This window comes from Typopeltis vanoorti, chromosome 18 (assembly GCF_054136105.1).
Source record: "Typopeltis vanoorti isolate ZY-2024b chromosome 18, IOZ_Tvanoo_1.0, whole genome shotgun sequence".
Taxonomy (NCBI): domain Eukaryota; kingdom Metazoa; phylum Arthropoda; class Arachnida; order Uropygi; family Thelyphonidae; genus Typopeltis; species Typopeltis vanoorti.
Genome location: NC_143566.1, coordinates 53,666,632 through 53,684,440, shown reverse-complemented (window position 1 = coordinate 53,684,440; position 17,809 = coordinate 53,666,632). Strand labels below are relative to the sequence as shown.

Genomic DNA, 17,809 nt, shown 5'->3' with positions numbered 1-17,809 from the left:
ACTTTTATATTATTCGACATTTCTTATTTATAATCTTATTGTTTTTCATACTAAAGTTCCCTTTACAACACAATTCTATTTTTTTTTATTATAGCTCTGACAAATATTGGAATTTGAATATTATTGAAAAAATACCCATGGATTCTTGTTTAAAGACAGGAACTTTAACACAAGGAGGAGCAAGTACTTCTGCTGACACATCTACTCGTATGATTGGAGAAGATATGGAATTGCAAAAGGTGGTTTCTTCAAAAGCTAATATTAAAGAACAAGAGTCATCTAAGAACAGACCAAAATGGAAGTACCATGAAAGTTATTTAAACTATGGATTTATGTGTATTGGCAATACACATGCTCCTGATGTTTTATGTAATAAAATACTAGTAAACAGTTCTTTGGCTCCAGCTAAATTTCGTAGGCACTTCGAAACGAAACACACTGATTACAAAGGAAAAGATATACATTTTTTTAAGAGATGACTGACTCGCTAGAAAAATCTAAACTTCAAATGGCTACAATTGCTTCAACTGAAAATGCAACAGAGGCGTCTTTTTGTGTGAGTTACCACATTGCACTTCATGGTGAAGTGCATACAATTGGTGAGACGCTCATTAAGCCTTGTGTGAAAGACATTGTATCATGCATGTTAAATGAGCAGGTTGCTAAAAAAATAGATGCAGTACAATTATCAAATGATACTGTTTCACGCCGCATCAAAGATCTTTCAGCTGACATAGAAAAAGAGCTAATTCATCGACTTAGACTGCAGTGAATATTCATTCCAAATGGATGAATCTACAGATGTCGCAGGACTCGCTGTATTACTAGTGTTTGTTCATTACATATTTGATAAAAGTATTGAAGAAATGTGTGAATATCTACAAGAAAAAACTACCGGAGAAGATATATTCAACTGTATTAATAATTATATTACAAAACAGGAAATCAGTTGGGAGAAGTGTATTGATATTTGTACAGATTGTGCTCAAGCAATGGTAGGAAAGATGAAGGGAGTTGTAACACATATCCTGCAAGTAGCTACAAGAGCCACCAAAAGTCATTGTGTTTTGCACAGACAAGCAATAGTAATAAAAAGAATTCCTACATATTTAAAAACTATTTTGGATGAAGCCGTAAAAATGATCAACTATAACCACTTCAATCCAGATTATTTAAAATTTTGTGCAATGAAATGGGTAGTGCACATAACACACTTTTATTACATACTGAAGTGAGATGGCTATCCAGAGGAACAGCTTCGTAGTGAGTTAATGGTCTTCTTGATGTCACATAATTTAGGACAAAATTTTATTGAATTATTAAGAAATTCTTCATGGTTGATGAGTCTTGCGTATCTGGCAGATATTTTTACAAAGTGCAATGAAATTAACTTATCATTACAAGGAAAGAATATTATAATTTTTAATACAAGAGATAAAATTGCATCTTTTGATAGGACGTTGCAATTCTGGATTTCTACAGTTGAACAGAATAATTTTGATTGTTTTCCCACCTTGCATGAATTTTTGACTGAAATGAATTCTAAAGTATATGAAGAAGTATCTAACGTAATTTTAGAACACTTGCATGACTTGCAATCAACCCTGTTGCAATATTTTCCAAAATCCAGTGAGGACAATTCCTGGGTTCTGAATCCATTTACAGTGACAGCTAAACCAGCAGGCTTCAGCGCAAGTGACTATGAAAATCTAATTGACTTAATTAGTGACTCTGATTTTTAAAAAAAATACAAGGAACTGCCAATAAATGATTTCTGGACAAGCGTGTCAAAACTAGCTATTCTTGTTTTACTTCCTTTTACAACAACATATTTATATGAGGCAGGATTTTCATATTATGCTGCAACCAAATCAAAGTCCAGGAACAGATTCAACGCTACACCAAATATGAGAATTCAACTTTCTAATATTGTGCTTGATATCAAAAAAATTTGTAATTCAAAGACCCCAAAACATCGGAGTCATTAAGAACTTAATTTGCAATATGTTTTACTATTTTTATGTGTTCTGTTTTTACTAATTATCATTTGACAATAAATGATTGTTTTTTTCTTAACGCTTAGATTTACTCATTTATTTTATTTATATTTACCTAACCTACAAAACCAGCACACAGGATAAAAAGTCTGCATTCACTCATAAGTACTTATAATAATATTATAAATTTTTGGTGATCAGAATGGGATATGTCAATGAAAATCAGCACAAATCAATTTAATGATGGTTTAATTGATGTTTAATTAATTATTAATTAATTATCGATTATTAATTAACAATAAAATAAGCTAAATTACCAATTAATTAATACATCACATAATAACCAAGGTGTTCCGTGAACATTTCAGGATTTGTGAAGTGTTCCGTCGTAGAAAAAGTTTGAGTAACCCTGATCCATACCAACGGCATCTACCACCAACCACCACTACTAATATTTTCATGCACTACTAATATTGAATTTGCTGCACCACAGCAAATTCAAAAGAGAGAGACTATTCTTAGAATCAGCAGCAGCTCTCAGGAATCAACCAAATCTTAACAAATATGGTTGCATTAAGCTTACTAGGATTTGGGAAACACTTGTCACCAGATGTCCCACTTTACATTCCAGGCCACCTACAACCGCCCTTAGAAGGTACTCCACCGAGATAGGACTTTAGTGTCACCCACGTGGTTGGGCTTAGTATTGTTTGTTATTTGTATTTATGTTACATTAGTTTTTTGTAATCCCTGAAGATGTCTCATTGACTGAGATGAAATATAGGAAGAATTAAATTCTGTTTTAATCCTTTCTGAGTGCTGTACACAATCCATTAAGGCTCCAACATGAAGGCTATAAGTAGTTAAGTTTTTTGGGGAGTCAAAATTTATACACGGAGTTTCTAATGCACAGGATTGTTGGCACCTCTAACCAGTGTGTTGTGTCAACTGTGTGTGTGTGTGTGTGTGTGTGTGTGTGTGTGTGTGTGTGTGTGTGTGTGTGTGTGTGTGTGTGCGCGCGCGCGCGCGCGCACGTGTGTATTTATTTATTTATTTTTAAAATTAGGATTCTAATAGTGTAATGAAAAATTTATTTCATCATGATTTACGATGGAAATTTCATCACAGTTTATAACCTGGCAATTGCATATAATTAGATAAACACTTACAACGTGTAGTTTCTGTGTTGTATTTGAATTTTCATTTTTTATTTTTCTCTAAGGTGATACTAACAATATCTCTATATTAATAGCTTAATTTTATTAAAATAACCTTACTATAGTTACACATGTATTTCCTTTTTTAATTAGCAAAAACTCAGTTCACCTCATATTCCTGCAGAATGGGGGTCCTCTGCACAAGTCTTGTGATGACTATTCATTTCTTGATGCCAAGTGCCAGACAACTCGATGGGTAGAATTAGAAGAAGAAGAGTAGGAACAAGTGATCTAAGCAGTATTCCTTGCTGCTGAGATCACATGATCTTACTCGGTTTAGTTTTTTTTCTTTTTCTTTTTCTCTAGATTTCAGCGAAAAACATGTACTCCACAAAGTACAGGTAATTGCTCATCTGACAGAGTGTGTTAATCAGCAGGTGGTCTCTATATCTCTTGATATGTTAGACACTGTATGAAGAGAAATTGAATACAATTGTGACTTATTTGATGCTAAGTAGTGTACATAGTGAGTGTCTGTGATGTACAACCATCACAGACATTACATTATAATTTTTATACCATATGAAACTAAAGCATATTGTCAATGAACCATGTGAATATTCCTTCTTTTTTTTTTCTCCCATTCCTCAAACTGTTATCACTAAGTAGCTTTATGCATACTTTTGTATATTCTTGAGTACCTTTTTTTTTTCTTTTTTCCCTTGTAAACATTATTTCCCTTATAAATTTACAAAAATTACAAGGGGAAATAATGATTAAATGGCATATTTCTTGTTTTCTCTTTGCTCTTTGTTTATTATCAATTTAAAAAATAACAACTCTAAAGGTTTAATTACTAATTACTATGTATGCTGTATATTTCCTTTATCCTTTACAGATCCTCCTGGTTCTCCAGATATGCCAAAAGTTGATAAAGTAACAAAAAATTCTGTGACATTATCATGGAATAAGCCATTGAATGATGGAGGCAGTAAAATCCGTGGCTATCTGATAGAAAAAAGACCCAAGGGAAATAAAGATTGGGATATAATCAATGAAGTTCCTCATCCAGATAATACTTTCACGGTATGTTAATTATGTGTTGTATTTTATTTTGTTCATATTTTATTCATAATATAGTGACAATAGAGGAGCACATAGTGAAAGGCCATTGAAAGTTGTGCTCAGATTTTGTCACTTGGTTTTTATGGCGACAAGGATAAGTTAGAAATGTACCAGAGAAAATTCACAAAGGTAGTAACCAGTCTTTGGAATGTGGAGTATAAAGATGGATTGAAAAAATATAATTTGCAAAGCCTTCTGTTTTTCAAACATTCTCCTTTATGTTGAAGCAAACGAACATGCTCTATCGCTTAGATAAAAAAAGTTGTTTCCTAACTGTGCTCTAAAAATAGAGTCTGTTTTAGAGCATGTTATGTGGTCTAATATCTTGTCTATGCATTAAAATGCTCAGTATCACTCAAATGAGACTGCTACATGCATGTTAATAAGATTGTGGAAGCTATTGGTGAATTTTGACAATGCTACATGCATCAAACATAACAACATTCGTTTGTGGCAGATTTGCACTCTACGGAAGTCTCATACTCCATCATCTGTTTAGCTGCAATTGTTTCATGCACACAGAGTAGCCAGTCTGATTTTTTGCCCATAAAAACTGATGATTCAAGGTATAAGACCTCTGTTGGATGTTTTTCTTGACATTACTATATCCCACCAGTTCTCGCTTAATTGCAGTAATTATTATTATTATTATTTCCCAAGACCTTATGGAGTCAAAGACTCATCTGGGAGGTCCTTTTGTCGCACACACAATTCATCATACCGTGCTTTGAACACATTCAAACTCCCTGCAGACACTACACTCTCAGGCAAGGCATTCCAATCATTTACAACTCTGCACAAAAAAACCCTCCCTCTCACTCCCCTACTCACACCTACTTTATAGAGTTTCCAGGGATGACCTCTGGTTCTCCCCCGATCTCCCACTATTTTCTGAAGAATTTCACCAGCACTGATCCTATAATAACCCCTTACCAACTTGTAGGTCTCTATCATATCTCCCCTCTTCCTCCTCTCCACCAGACTCTGCAAATTGCATCTCCTCAATCTTTCCTAATACTTGACATTCCAGGGGTCAGAAATTACCTTAGTGAGCAGCCTTTGGACCCTTTCCAACATCTCTTCATCCTTCTGAAAACCCGGTGACCAAATCTGGGCACAATAGTCCATGTGTGGCCTAATCAAAGCCTTATACAACGGAACAAGAATCTCCCTACTTCTAAATGTCAGTGTCCTCCGCATCATTCCCAGAAGTCTTTGTGTTGTCTTCACAATTTTGGCGATGTGACCCCTAAATTTTAGATCCTTATCCACTATCACTCCCAGATCTCTTATGTCCTCTACTTCCAACAATATATTCTCACCAAGCATAAATTCTGCATCCCATCTTTGTTTTCCAAATTTTAAAACCTTACATTTTGCAACATTGAACTCACATCCCCATTTCCTTGCCCAATCACTCAATTTATTCAAGTCTTCCTGCAAGGTCACAACATCCTCACTACTGTTCATGGTTTGTCCCAACTTTGCATCATCTGCAAACAACTGAATATCTCCATCCAAATATTCACCTATATCATTAACAAACAAATTAAACACTAATGGCCCTAAAACAGATCCCTGAGGCACTCTGCTAGTGACTTTCCTTTTCCTCGACATCACTCCCCCATACACAACTTGTTGATACCTATCAGACAGCCCATCTCCAATCCAATGCACTAATCTGATATCCAATCCATCATGAAGTACTTTATCAAAAGCCTTTGTGAAATTCAAGTATATCATTGTGTATCCTTCTCCTCTATCCAAGGAAGCAGTCACTTTATGGTAATAAGTAAGCAGATTACTAAAACATGACCTCCCTTTAGAAAATCCATGCTGTCCATCAAAGATGATACCATTGTTGTCAACCCAACTCTGGATCCTAGTTCTCACAAGCTTCTCCAACAACTTAACCACAACACCTGACACACAGATAGACCTATAGTTTAATGCTTGACTTCAATCACCTCCTTTATGAAGGCACAATCTTGCCCTCCTTCCACTCCTAAGGGACCTGACTGAGTGCAAGACTCATATTAAAAAAATATGTCAAGACAGGTGTCAACTCCCTGGCACATTCCTTCAGAATATGTGACGATATATTATCAATTTCCACAGCCGTATTAACATCTAGTTTACTCAACTCCCCAAACACTTCTTGCTCACTTGCAGTCTCTCCTCCCCATCGTCTACTGCTCTCAATCTATCCATGAAGTCACATTCACAAGATTGAAAGACCTGTATGAAGTGCTCATTAAGTATCTCCACCACACATTTCGCAACAGCTGTCTTTATACCATTTTCTCCAATCAATGTCATCCTTCCATAATCATTCTTTCTTTTGCTGGCTACATATGGAAAGAACTCCTTAGGATTCTTTTTGGCTTCATTAGCTAACTGCTGTTCATACTTTTCTTTAACTACCCCTCACCAACCAAGTCACCCTCCTTGCATGGTCTTTGTAGACCTCCTGGAATTGGTTATTTCCACTCTGCTTATGCTGCCTCCACAATGCCCTCTTTCTCTGTATCGCATGCTTAATCTCTTTATTCATACATCTCGCACCAACTTTATTTAACCTTCTCACCCCCGAAATATATTTAGACATTGCATCTACTAGATAGTTTTTGAAAATCCCCAAGCTGCATTGATCTCTTTTCCAGCTAACTCCTCATTCCATGTTACACCCACAAGCTGTCTCCTGAGCTCTTCATTCCCCCCCCCCCCCTTGTAATTCCACATATACTCTTTTCTCACAGAGGTCCTCACACTGCTGTCAACCACCCGGGTAATCACCTCATGGTCACGCTCACCAATTGGTGGATCATTTGACACCTCATTTATAATTACATCCTCTGATGAGATGACCAAATCCAAGACCCTCAATCCTCGCATGCCCTCTGTTACATACTGTCTGAAATAGTTATCTATCAAAAACTCAAGAAACTCATTGTCTTTACTTTCAGTTATTATCTCATCATTCCAGTCTATATTGCCATAATTAAAATCACTGTAATGATCAACCTTTTCTTATTTGCTTGGCTAATTTGATTATACATTTCATTATCACCACCACTCACATTTCCTGATCTATAACAACATCCTACCAAATATTTGATTCCATTCACCTCTATCTCACACCATACTGCCTCAAAACCACTGGCACTATTTCCCTCTCGTATCTCTACTTTGTATGGACATAACTCTTTCTCTATCATCAATAGCACTCCCCCTCTCTTTTTACCCCTTCTATCCTCACGAATCATATCATACCCTTCCATCTCTATTCCTTTCAGGATGTCGTCCTCATCTAACCATGTGTCACTTATTCCGACAATCTTTGGATGAACAGATGCAATTAGTGCAACCATTTCATCTGCCTTGTTTCTTATACTTCTAGCATTTGTATACGAACACAACAGCTCATTTCTGGATCTACATATAGTTTCACTGATACCATCCACTCAATGTGATCTCTCAATGCTCGACTGGGACCATTTCCCTTTCTGCTTATTCATTTTAAAACCCTTTTCAATTCCAACTGTTTCCTCTTGATCCCAGGTCATCCTATTCCTTTCTAGACATGCTCTCACCTCCTCTCGGAGCATCCTCCTTTCTCATGCTATGTACCCCTGTCCACCCTGTGCCTCCCCATTTTCCTGTTCCTTTTGCACACCCATTCTCTCATTTTTTATACTCATACCACTCACTTCCTCATTCATAACCACCTCTTCAATCTCTCCTATCTTACTCTCCTGCTCTTTCACATCACTTCCCGCTTGATCTGATTTATTCTCTCTCATTCTACTCACTTTTCTACCTTCATTTAGCAGTCTCTCTAAGCGACTCGCATATGGTGGCGCTAGCGTCGCCGTAGCACGTGGCGGTGAATTTGAGCTGTGCAGAAGAAAGTGATTTTTAATCGGTGAATAGTCTGCTTTTTTCCCCGTTTTTCTACGTTTTTGAGTGCTAAATTGTTTCTCTGAATACGAGTGTACTTCAGTGGTTGTTTTTTGGAAGATAGTTGCTGTCGCGATATAATATATTTTGGTACCGTCGGAATCGAACGCGTAACGGTGGAAGACAAAACGAAGCTAAGTTACTGTATTTAGTTATATTTCATTTTATTTAATTATATTTAGTACTTAAATGTTCTGATGTTTGTACTTTTTTTCCTCTTATTTATTAATTGAATAATTATTAAAGATTACGCTACTCGGCAGTAAGGAATGATGGTGGATTCAGCAGCAGTCGCAAGTGCCGCAACGCCAAGTCCTCCGCCATTTAGGAACTCAATTATTAGCAATATCATAAGGGACTTTGTGGCATGCAGTACTTGCGGCATGTATGCGTCTCGTGAATTACATATGTGGCTTGTTAAAGAGAGTGGAGAGCGTATGTGCGCAAAATGCAGGCAGTTGGAGGAAATAAATACATTAGATATATCGATATCCGACTTTGTTGCTCCAGGAACGGGGAATGAATGTAGGAAGACAAGTAGTATGATAGCAGAGAATGAGAAAATAATAGTTGATAGTGTGGAAGGTGTGAGTGACTGTGGAAGTTTAGGAGATGGTTTTGTTTGGGAGAGTGAATTTAGATTAAGAGTGACTGACCTGCAGAGGGAGATAGATGAGTTGAAAGAGGAGGTGGAATGTCTTGTGAATGAGAGCAGAAGTATGAAAGATAAGATTAGGAAAATGGAAGAGATAAATGCAAGGCGAATCAGAGTAGGAGAGAGAGAGAATTTAGGGAGTATGAGTGAGAGGTATGGGGGTGCTAGAAGAGGAGAGAATGGAAACAGTAGAAGAGAGGGAATGAGAGAGAGGTATGGGAATGCTAGCAGACGAGAGGATGGAAACAGTAGGAGAGACGGAATGAGAGAGAGAGATGGAAGTGCTAGAAGAGGAGAGAATGGAAACGGTAGGAGAGATGGAATGAGAGAGAGGTATGGGAATGCTAGAAGACGAGCGGATGGAAACAGTAGTAGGAGAGACAGAATGAGAGAGGGATATGGAAATGCTACAAGTGGAGAAAATGGAAACAGTAGGAGAGAGGGAATGAGAGAGATGTATGGGAGTGCCAGAAGAGGAGAGAATGGAAACAGTAGAAGAGAGAGGTATGGGAATGAAAGAAGAGGAGAGAATGGAAACAATAGGAGCGAGGGAATGGTAAGAGGTATAATGTATGGTGACTCAATGATCCGTGGTGTTCAAGATAGGATGCGTGAGGAGTGTTTGCCAGGAGGAACAATAGAAAGGGTGGCTATGGCAATTAAGAGAGGTGAAAGGGTGGATGAGATGATTGTGATGGTAGGAACGAATGACTTGAGTGGTAATGTAAGTCGGGCAGCGAGAGATATGAGATTTTTGCTTGAGACTGTACTGAAGAAGACAGAGAGAGGAAAAATAGTGTGTGTGTTGCCTAGGTATGATAATGATGAGCTGAGCAGATGAGCGGTGATATTGAATGGCATAATAGCGAGAATGTGTGGCAAGAGAGGACTGGTATATGTGGATGCCTGGAGTGTGTTTGAGGAAAGAGAGGAGTTGTATGCGAGAGACCGTTTACATTTGAATGAGGAAGGACGTAGGCATCTGGAGAGATTGCTGTTCTGAACGAGTCAGTGTGTCCCAGGAAGGATGATAGCAGGGGTGGCCTCTTGTGGGAATGGATACTTGGGAGAAGGGAGACAATGTCAGGTAACACTGAGCCCAGTGGAGTCCAGAAGAGATAATGCTGGGTATAGAAACAATGGCATTTATATGCTGTATACTAATGCCAGGAGTATCCGGAATAAGGGAGAGGAATTGGTGGCGCAGATAGCATCAGCCTGGCCAAAAATTATTGCGATCACTGAGACGTGGTTGACAGAAGGGGATATAACAACAGGAATAGAAGTCGCTGGGTATAGCATTTTTCGTCAGGATAGGAGGGGAAAGCGTGGTGGTGGGGTACTGCTTATGATAAGTGATGACCTATGTCCTCTAAGAGTGGAGAATTTGGAAGGAAGTGAGACAAATGATTTTGAGAGCGTATGGTGTGAGGTAGAGGTAGGCAAGACAGGATATTTAGTGGGGTGTTGCTACAGACCCAGGAGCACAGAGGATGGGGACCAGGAGATGTTTAGACAGCTAAGTTTGGCAAGTGCAAGAAGAATGATTGTTATGGGAGATTTTAACTTCAGTAGTATAAATTGGAGAGAGGAAGATGCATGTAGCAATAGGGGAATGGAATTTCTAGAATTCTTGAGGGACAAATGTCTTAGGCAACATGTAACAGAGGGAACAAGAGGTTCAAAAATTTTGGATTTGGTTATAGCATCAGAAGAGTTGATAATAACTGAGTTGACGTCTCTCCCACCAGTTGGAGAGAGTGACCATATGGTGTTGACTTGGAAAATGAATAGACATGCAGGAGTATCAAAGAGACGGGAACTTATGTGGAATTATAAGGCAGGTGATAATAATAGTCTTAGACGTCAACTTCGGGAAGTTTCATGGAGGGAGGAATTGGAAGGCCGGGATATCACCAGTGCATGGGAAATTGTGAAAGAATATTTGTTATCAGCAATGGTAAGTTGTATACCACGAGTGAAGAAGAGGACGCAATTTGGAGTAAAGTGGATGACAAACAATATTAAACAGGAATTGCATGCAAAAAAGAGGCTATGGAAGAGATATAAGGAGATAGGTGAAGAGATGCATGAGGAATATAAGACACGGGCCAGAAGAGTGACTAGTGTGGTAAGGAAAGCGAAACTGGAATATGAGAGGAGATTGGCCCTAAGATCCAAAGAAAATCCTAGGGAATTTTTTAGCTATGTGGCCAGTAGGAGGAGAAATGACTGTGGAAGAATGATATTGTGGGATAAAAATGGGAATAGAGTGACTGATGCAGAGGACATAGTAGAATTGTTCAATGAACACTTTATTGGAGTATTTCATCCTAGAGGAGTCAGTTTTAATGCTAGAGGGATAGGACTGGTACGAGGTCTGGAGGTACAGGACAAGAGTGTGTTTCAGATACTGAGTACTCTGGATGTCAGTAAAGCTGTGGGACTGGATGGTATTTTTCCACGAGTTTTGAGAGAATGTGCTAGGGAATTGACAGTACCTTTAACGTGGCTTTTCAATGAAAGTCTGGCTTTGGCAAAGGTGCCCAGGGAATGGAAGGAAGGTAAGATAGTGCATTGCATAAGGGTGGTAACAGACTGGAAGTGTCTAATTATAGGCCAGTCTGTGTGTCATCAGTAGTTGTTAAGATCTTGGAGAAAGTAGTGAAGGACCGTGTACAGCATTGGGCAGATGAGAGTAATGTTATCTGTGAGAATCAACATGGATTTGTGAAAGGATGCTCTTATTTTAGCAATATGCTAGCCTTTTATAATAAAGTTACAAGAACATTAGATGAGGGAAAGGCATATACTGCAATTTTCTTAGACTTGGCGAAGGTATTTGACAGGGTGCCACGTGATAAGGTGATATTTAAGTTGCAGCACATGGGTCTGGATGTCAGATTGGTCAACTGGATTCAGGATTGGCTGTCTGATAGGTATCAGAGAGTTGTGTATGGTGGAACAGTTTCCAGGAGGTAGAGGGTTACAAGTGGGGTCCCACAGGGCTCAGTACTGGGACCTATATTGTTTAACCTTTATATCAATGACATAGCCAGTGGATTGCAGGGGGATATTCAGTTGTTTGCAGATGATGCGAAGCTGGGAATATTATTAGTAATAGTGCAGATGTGGTAGCCCTGCAAGAGGATTTAAATAAGCTAGATAGATGAGCAAATGAATGGGGATGTCAGTTTAATGCAGCAAAATGTAAGGTCTTGAGGTTTGGGAAACATCGATGGGATGCTGCATACTCTATGGGAGGAGTTATACTGGAGGAAGTAGGGGAGACAAGAGATCTGGGGTTGATGATTGATAGAAACCTGAAGTTTAGGGGACATATTGCAAAGGTGGTGAAGGTAACACAGAGGATTGCTGCTATTATGAGAAGGACACTGACCTGCAGAGATAAGAGGGTTATCATTCCGTTGTATAAGTCTCTGATCAGACCACACTTGGACTATTGTTCTCAGATTTGGTCCCCAGGATTTGAAGGGGATAAATTAACTGTGGAAAGGATACAAAGGCAGATGACAAAGATGGTTTCAGGACTGTACAAGGATAGTTATGAGGATCGGCTGAGAGAATGTGGACTGCAAAGTTTGGTGAATAGAAGAAGGAGAGGTGATATGATTGAGACTTTTAAACTGTTGAGAGGTGGTTACAGGGTTGACACTGGGGAGTTCTTTTGCTTGGTTGATCAGCAGGAAGGAGTGATGACAAGAGGCCATCCCTGGAAGTTACGAAAGGAAACTGTGAGCAAGAGGGTAAGGAGTGGTTTCTTTGTGTGGAGGGTGGTTGAGCCGTGGAATGCATTGCCTGATGGAGTGATGGGAGCGAGAACGGTCAGTGAGTTTAAAGAGTGGTATGATAGACTTTGTGTTTCTCAGGGGGGGACCTCCCCTCAGTGAGTCTTGACAGACTTTATGTCTTAGGAAGGACCTCCCTCGAAGAGTCTTTTGACTCCTTGGAGGCCTGAATAATAATAATAATAATAATAATAATAATAATAACCACTCAAATGCAGCCCATCGCTCCCATAAAGCTCACTTCATCCCTCAAACTCATTCCACACATTAACATACTGCACTCCCGTCTCCTCGCACATTTCAGCCAGCATATCATTCGTAATCCTTGCTCTCCGCCTCATCTCACCACAGTCATACCTAGGCAACATACTGACCACCCTTCCTGTCACACTGTTCTCTTTTATCCTTCTAAGCAACCTTCTGATATCAATTATGATGCTCTCTTTGTCCTCTGTCAAATCATTCATACCGATTAAAACCATTAACTCCTTTGCTTGCTCCCTCCTCATATCCAATGCCTCAATCACTTTATTCGTTTTACGCTCATGGAAAACATACCTTATGTATCTTATCATCCAGCACACCTAGAAAATTACGAAGACTGAATGATAGAGAGAATGTGATGCCAGATTCGGAAGTTGAATTGGATTGGATGAGGAAAGAGATGAAATGGATGCAGAATGAAATTAAGAAAATTCGGGTAAAAAATATTAAAACAAATCATGATGGCACGAAAGAGTTACGAAAGATGAGCGAGTGGCGTTGTATAGCGACTCCATTATTATACAACGCCACTCGCTCATCTTTCGTAACTCTTTCGTGCCATCATGATTTGTTTTAATATTTTTTACCCGAATTTTCTTAATTTCATTCTGCATCCATTTCATCTCTTTCCTCATCCAATCCAATTCAACTTCCGAATCTGGCATCACATTCTCTCTATCATTCAGTCTTCGTAATTTTCTAACTCTTGACCCCCACTTCTCACTTTCATTCTCATTCATCCTTCTGTGCTTCCATACTTTTGGTCCAACATGCATCCAACTTTCACTGTCATTCATTCTTTCAGTTTTTTCCACTTTCGATTCCTTCATCATGCCGTTTCCAGTTTCATTCGTTCTCTCAATTTTGTTTCTTTCTGCCACTCCCACCACTTTTGCTTCCTGCATCACACCATTTCCAGTTTCATTCGTTCTCTTAATTTCATTTTCTTCTGCCACTCTCGCCTCACTTTCGTCCTTTTTAACATCCGTTACGGATTTTATATCACTCGTCTTCTTCTTCTTCTTCACTGATTTTTTAACATTCTTTCACCTCTCTTTCACACCATCCTTCTCTTTAGAATGTGCACTCATATTCCCTGCAACTTTCTCGCTACTAACACTTTCTGTCATCAAATTCATATTTGCATTCATCAATTCCTCGTTCAGGTTGCACTTTGCACACACCCTCCTTCCATCCACCCTAAACATCCACAAATCATTTATGTAATCGAAAGAATACATAAAGCACACCTCACACTTAACGAAATGACTGAAGTCTAAATTAAAATCATGGAATGCCAAAGCCGCTGCCATGTTTTCTGTCGGTACTGCTTAAATCTAGTTATAACAAATTCGTAATTATTTCTGTAATTATGCTATAAAACTCTGTAGTACAACAGTCACACCAAAAACCACAATAATACACCAAAAATACACTATCGAATCAAAGAAAACAATCAACAAATCAACAAAAATCACAGATCTTTCAAGAGCTTTCTAACAGCACATTATTTCACCAGATAGCCTCGAACCCAATCCAGTTTATGCAGCAGAGTTGCATCACATTCAGCTTGTGCTTATGAATATAAAAGGAAAGTGCTACTGAAAGTGTGAAATTTATACACACACACATGCATTGAGTTCTTTATAGGACAATCTCATCTCATGTATAATCCACATCCAGTGCTTTGTGAAGTTTTACAACTGTTGTACAACATGAAGACCCTTAATTTTGTGCTGGATTCCCAGCCACATTGGAACTAAAGGAAATGAGATTTCAGATGCAGCTCATTCTTTTTCCATGTACTGTCTAACAGTCCTATATACAGACTTCAGATAAGATTTTATAAGACTAAAGCTAATTATGCAATGTCAGTATTCATGACAAGAAACACTAACAAGCAAATTGCTTGTATGCCTAAAATACTGCTTCCATAGTGGAATTGGAAGAACAGCAGAACATTGCACCCTTCAATTGGAAAAGACCTGGGTTTGATTCTCATTGTGATTAGGGGAATCCTTATATGGGCTTTTTCAGTTGAAGGTGAGTTGGCTGATCTCATACAGAGGTAGCAGGGTTTTTCATGTACAGAAAAATCGGCCTTCAGAACACATGCAATTTACAGAAAAAAAATGCTGTTGTTGGTGATGATGGGCAGTAGATGGTATTGATACTAGTAGTGTCATAGTAGGAGAATTAAGTAGTAGTGAGAGGGTGAGATGTATTTGGCATAGTAGAGTAGAATGCCCTTCCATGATGAGTCCGTGGACTCCCTGAAAGTGTCATGTAATAATAATAATAAATTAAGCACTGGTTGTCTAGTCAATGTGGACACAGAAGAGAGGAAGTTTTTATTACTCGACTCCAAATAGGCCAATGTCATCTTACACATCATATTTACTGAGGGCTGATAACCCACCCATGTGTGAAAAATGCAATGTACATCTCACCATTTGGTGGACATCATATTCTGGTAGAGTCTTCTCATATGAAGAATGGCAGCATTTGGTGCAAAGACTTGTTTAATTTTGTAGTGGTTGGCCGAGTGTAATTTTTTATTATTATTACCCAAGACCCCATGGAGTCAAAGACTCATCTGGGAAGACTCATCGATGTGCTCTAACTTGGTATGTACTCTATTTCTGTGGCTTTAAACTCTTTTAAAATGTTAGTTGAACCTGGTTTAATTTGAGCTAGTTTGCTTTACAAATTTAAATTCGGTTCGAAGGTTTCAGAAGCGTCTCCCTTAAGATATGTATGGCATTTGGAAAAGATGAGGTAGCAGAATGGACTGTATAGAAATGGCTTAAAAAATTTGTTTCTGGTGATATATCACTTGAAGATTCACTACATTCAAGAAGACCCTCCATTATTAATAATGAAGAAATACGTGCTGCTGTTGTTGAAAATAATTCAAGATTAACATGTCAAGAACTTTCACAAATGTTTACGTGAGTGGTTAAACAATTAATTTACACTTGCATCAACTGTAAATCATGGAAGCTAAGCAAATAATAATAATATTATTTTTATTATAGTTACACATGCATTATCAGATGGCAATAAACTTCAAAGGCTATCAGTCTGTTTTCCACTTCTTTTGTGTCATAAAAAGAAGTCGTTTTTAGATTACTTGCTCACTTGTAATGAAAAACGGATCTTGTACTCTAACAGGAAGTGAACTTATCATTGGTTGTCACGAAACTATCCAGTGTTGCACACTTCAAAGGCATAGCTTCATACACAGAAGACTAAGCATTATATGTGGTGGACTGGAGCCAGTATTGCCGCTACGAGTTTCCCACTGCAAGAAAAACAATTATGGCTGAGATCTACTCAATGCAACTCAAGTGGGCAGGATGCATTACTTTATAACAGCCAGGACTAGTTAATCAAAAGAAAGTGCCATTCTTACAGTGATGCCATTGTATAAGGCATTGATCAAACCTCATATGGATTATTGTGCACAGATTTGGTTGCGTTGCCAGGTTTTCATGGTGACAAGGATATGTTGTAAAGGATCCAAGGAAGATTCACAAAGGTGATCAGTTGTCTCTGGAATGTGGAGTATGAGGATAGATTGAGTGAATGTAAGTTGCAAAGCCTCATAAATAGGAGGAGTGGGGGTATATTTGAGACAAAAGCTTGTCGGGGGTTGTTATTAGGTTGATATGGAGGAGATTGTTCATAGAATGGGGGTTAGAATAAGAGGCCATCTGGATACTGTATAAAGAGGGTGTGAGCAGAGGAGTGAGGAAAAGGGTCTTTTCATGGAGAATGGTTGGCGAGTAGAAGGCATTGCCTGAGTGTGTTGTGAATGTAGACACATTAATTTAGTTTAAGGCACGGTTGGATAAGCATTGTGTGCAATAGTGTATAGCTCCCATGATGAGACTCTGACTCCATGAAGGTCAGATGATAATAATAATAATAATTTCGTTATTTTTTATTAGGTACCAAATCTTGCAGAAGGGCAGGAATATGAATTTCGAATAATTGCAGTTAATGATGTTGGAGAAGGCCCTCCAAGTAAACCATGTGGAATGGTCCTGGTAGAAGATCAACCAGGTGTGTTAAATTTATTAATTATTTCACTTTCTTAAACTATAATTAGCTTTTATTTAATGATTTTATTTAATATGTATTATATTCCAGAGCCAAATGGAGTTTATGAAGAGTAATAATTAATAATAGCTATGAAAATACTGAGAACAAACTATTTTTTTCTGCCTTATTTATAAATGCAAGGAGCATTTGGAATAAAGAAAATGACTTGGTGCTGAACATCGATTGAGTCATTCTCTCTGAAGACTATTTGATAACTTGCTTGCTAGAAAGAAATTATCAAATTATTATTATAAAGGTATCCCCATCCAGTCAGACCACTCAATGGGAGAGATCCATTATTCACACAACATTTATCATACTTCTCATTCAGTTCATTCACTAATGAAGCACTCACAAATGCCCAGGGAATGGAAGGAAGGTAAGATAGTGCCATTGCATAAGGGCAGTAGCAGACTAAAAGTGTCTAATTATAGGCCAGTTTGTGTGTCATCAATAGTTGTTAAGATCTTCGAGAAATTAGTGAGGGACCATATACAGCATCGGGCGGATGAGGGTAATATTATCTGCGAGCGTCAGCATGGATTTGTGAAGGGGTGCTCTTGTTTTAGCAATATGCTAGCGTTTTATAATAAAGTGACAATAGCAGTTGATGAGGGAAAGGCATATACTGCCATTTTTCTTGGATTTAGCAAAGGCATTTGACAGGGTGCCACATAATAAGCTAATATTTAAGTTGCAGCGCATGGGTTTGGATGTCAGGTTGGTCAAATGGAT

General features: G+C 38.3%; 1 protein-coding gene across 1 annotated transcript in view; it reads left to right on the top strand.

The window, feature by feature from the left end:
* The window catches only part of LOC150096673 (twitchin-like), a 2,440,784-nt gene that overhangs the window by 1,555,698 nt on the left and 867,277 nt on the right, over positions 1 to 17,809 (top strand). Inside the window, exons 85-86 of the mRNA XM_090408679.1 lie at positions 4,053 to 4,240; positions 16,921 to 17,035. Of these exons, the coding sequence (XP_090264805.1) occupies positions 4,053 to 4,240; positions 16,921 to 17,035 (303 nt within the window). The remainder of the gene's footprint in view (positions 1 to 4,052; positions 4,241 to 16,920; positions 17,036 to 17,809) is intronic.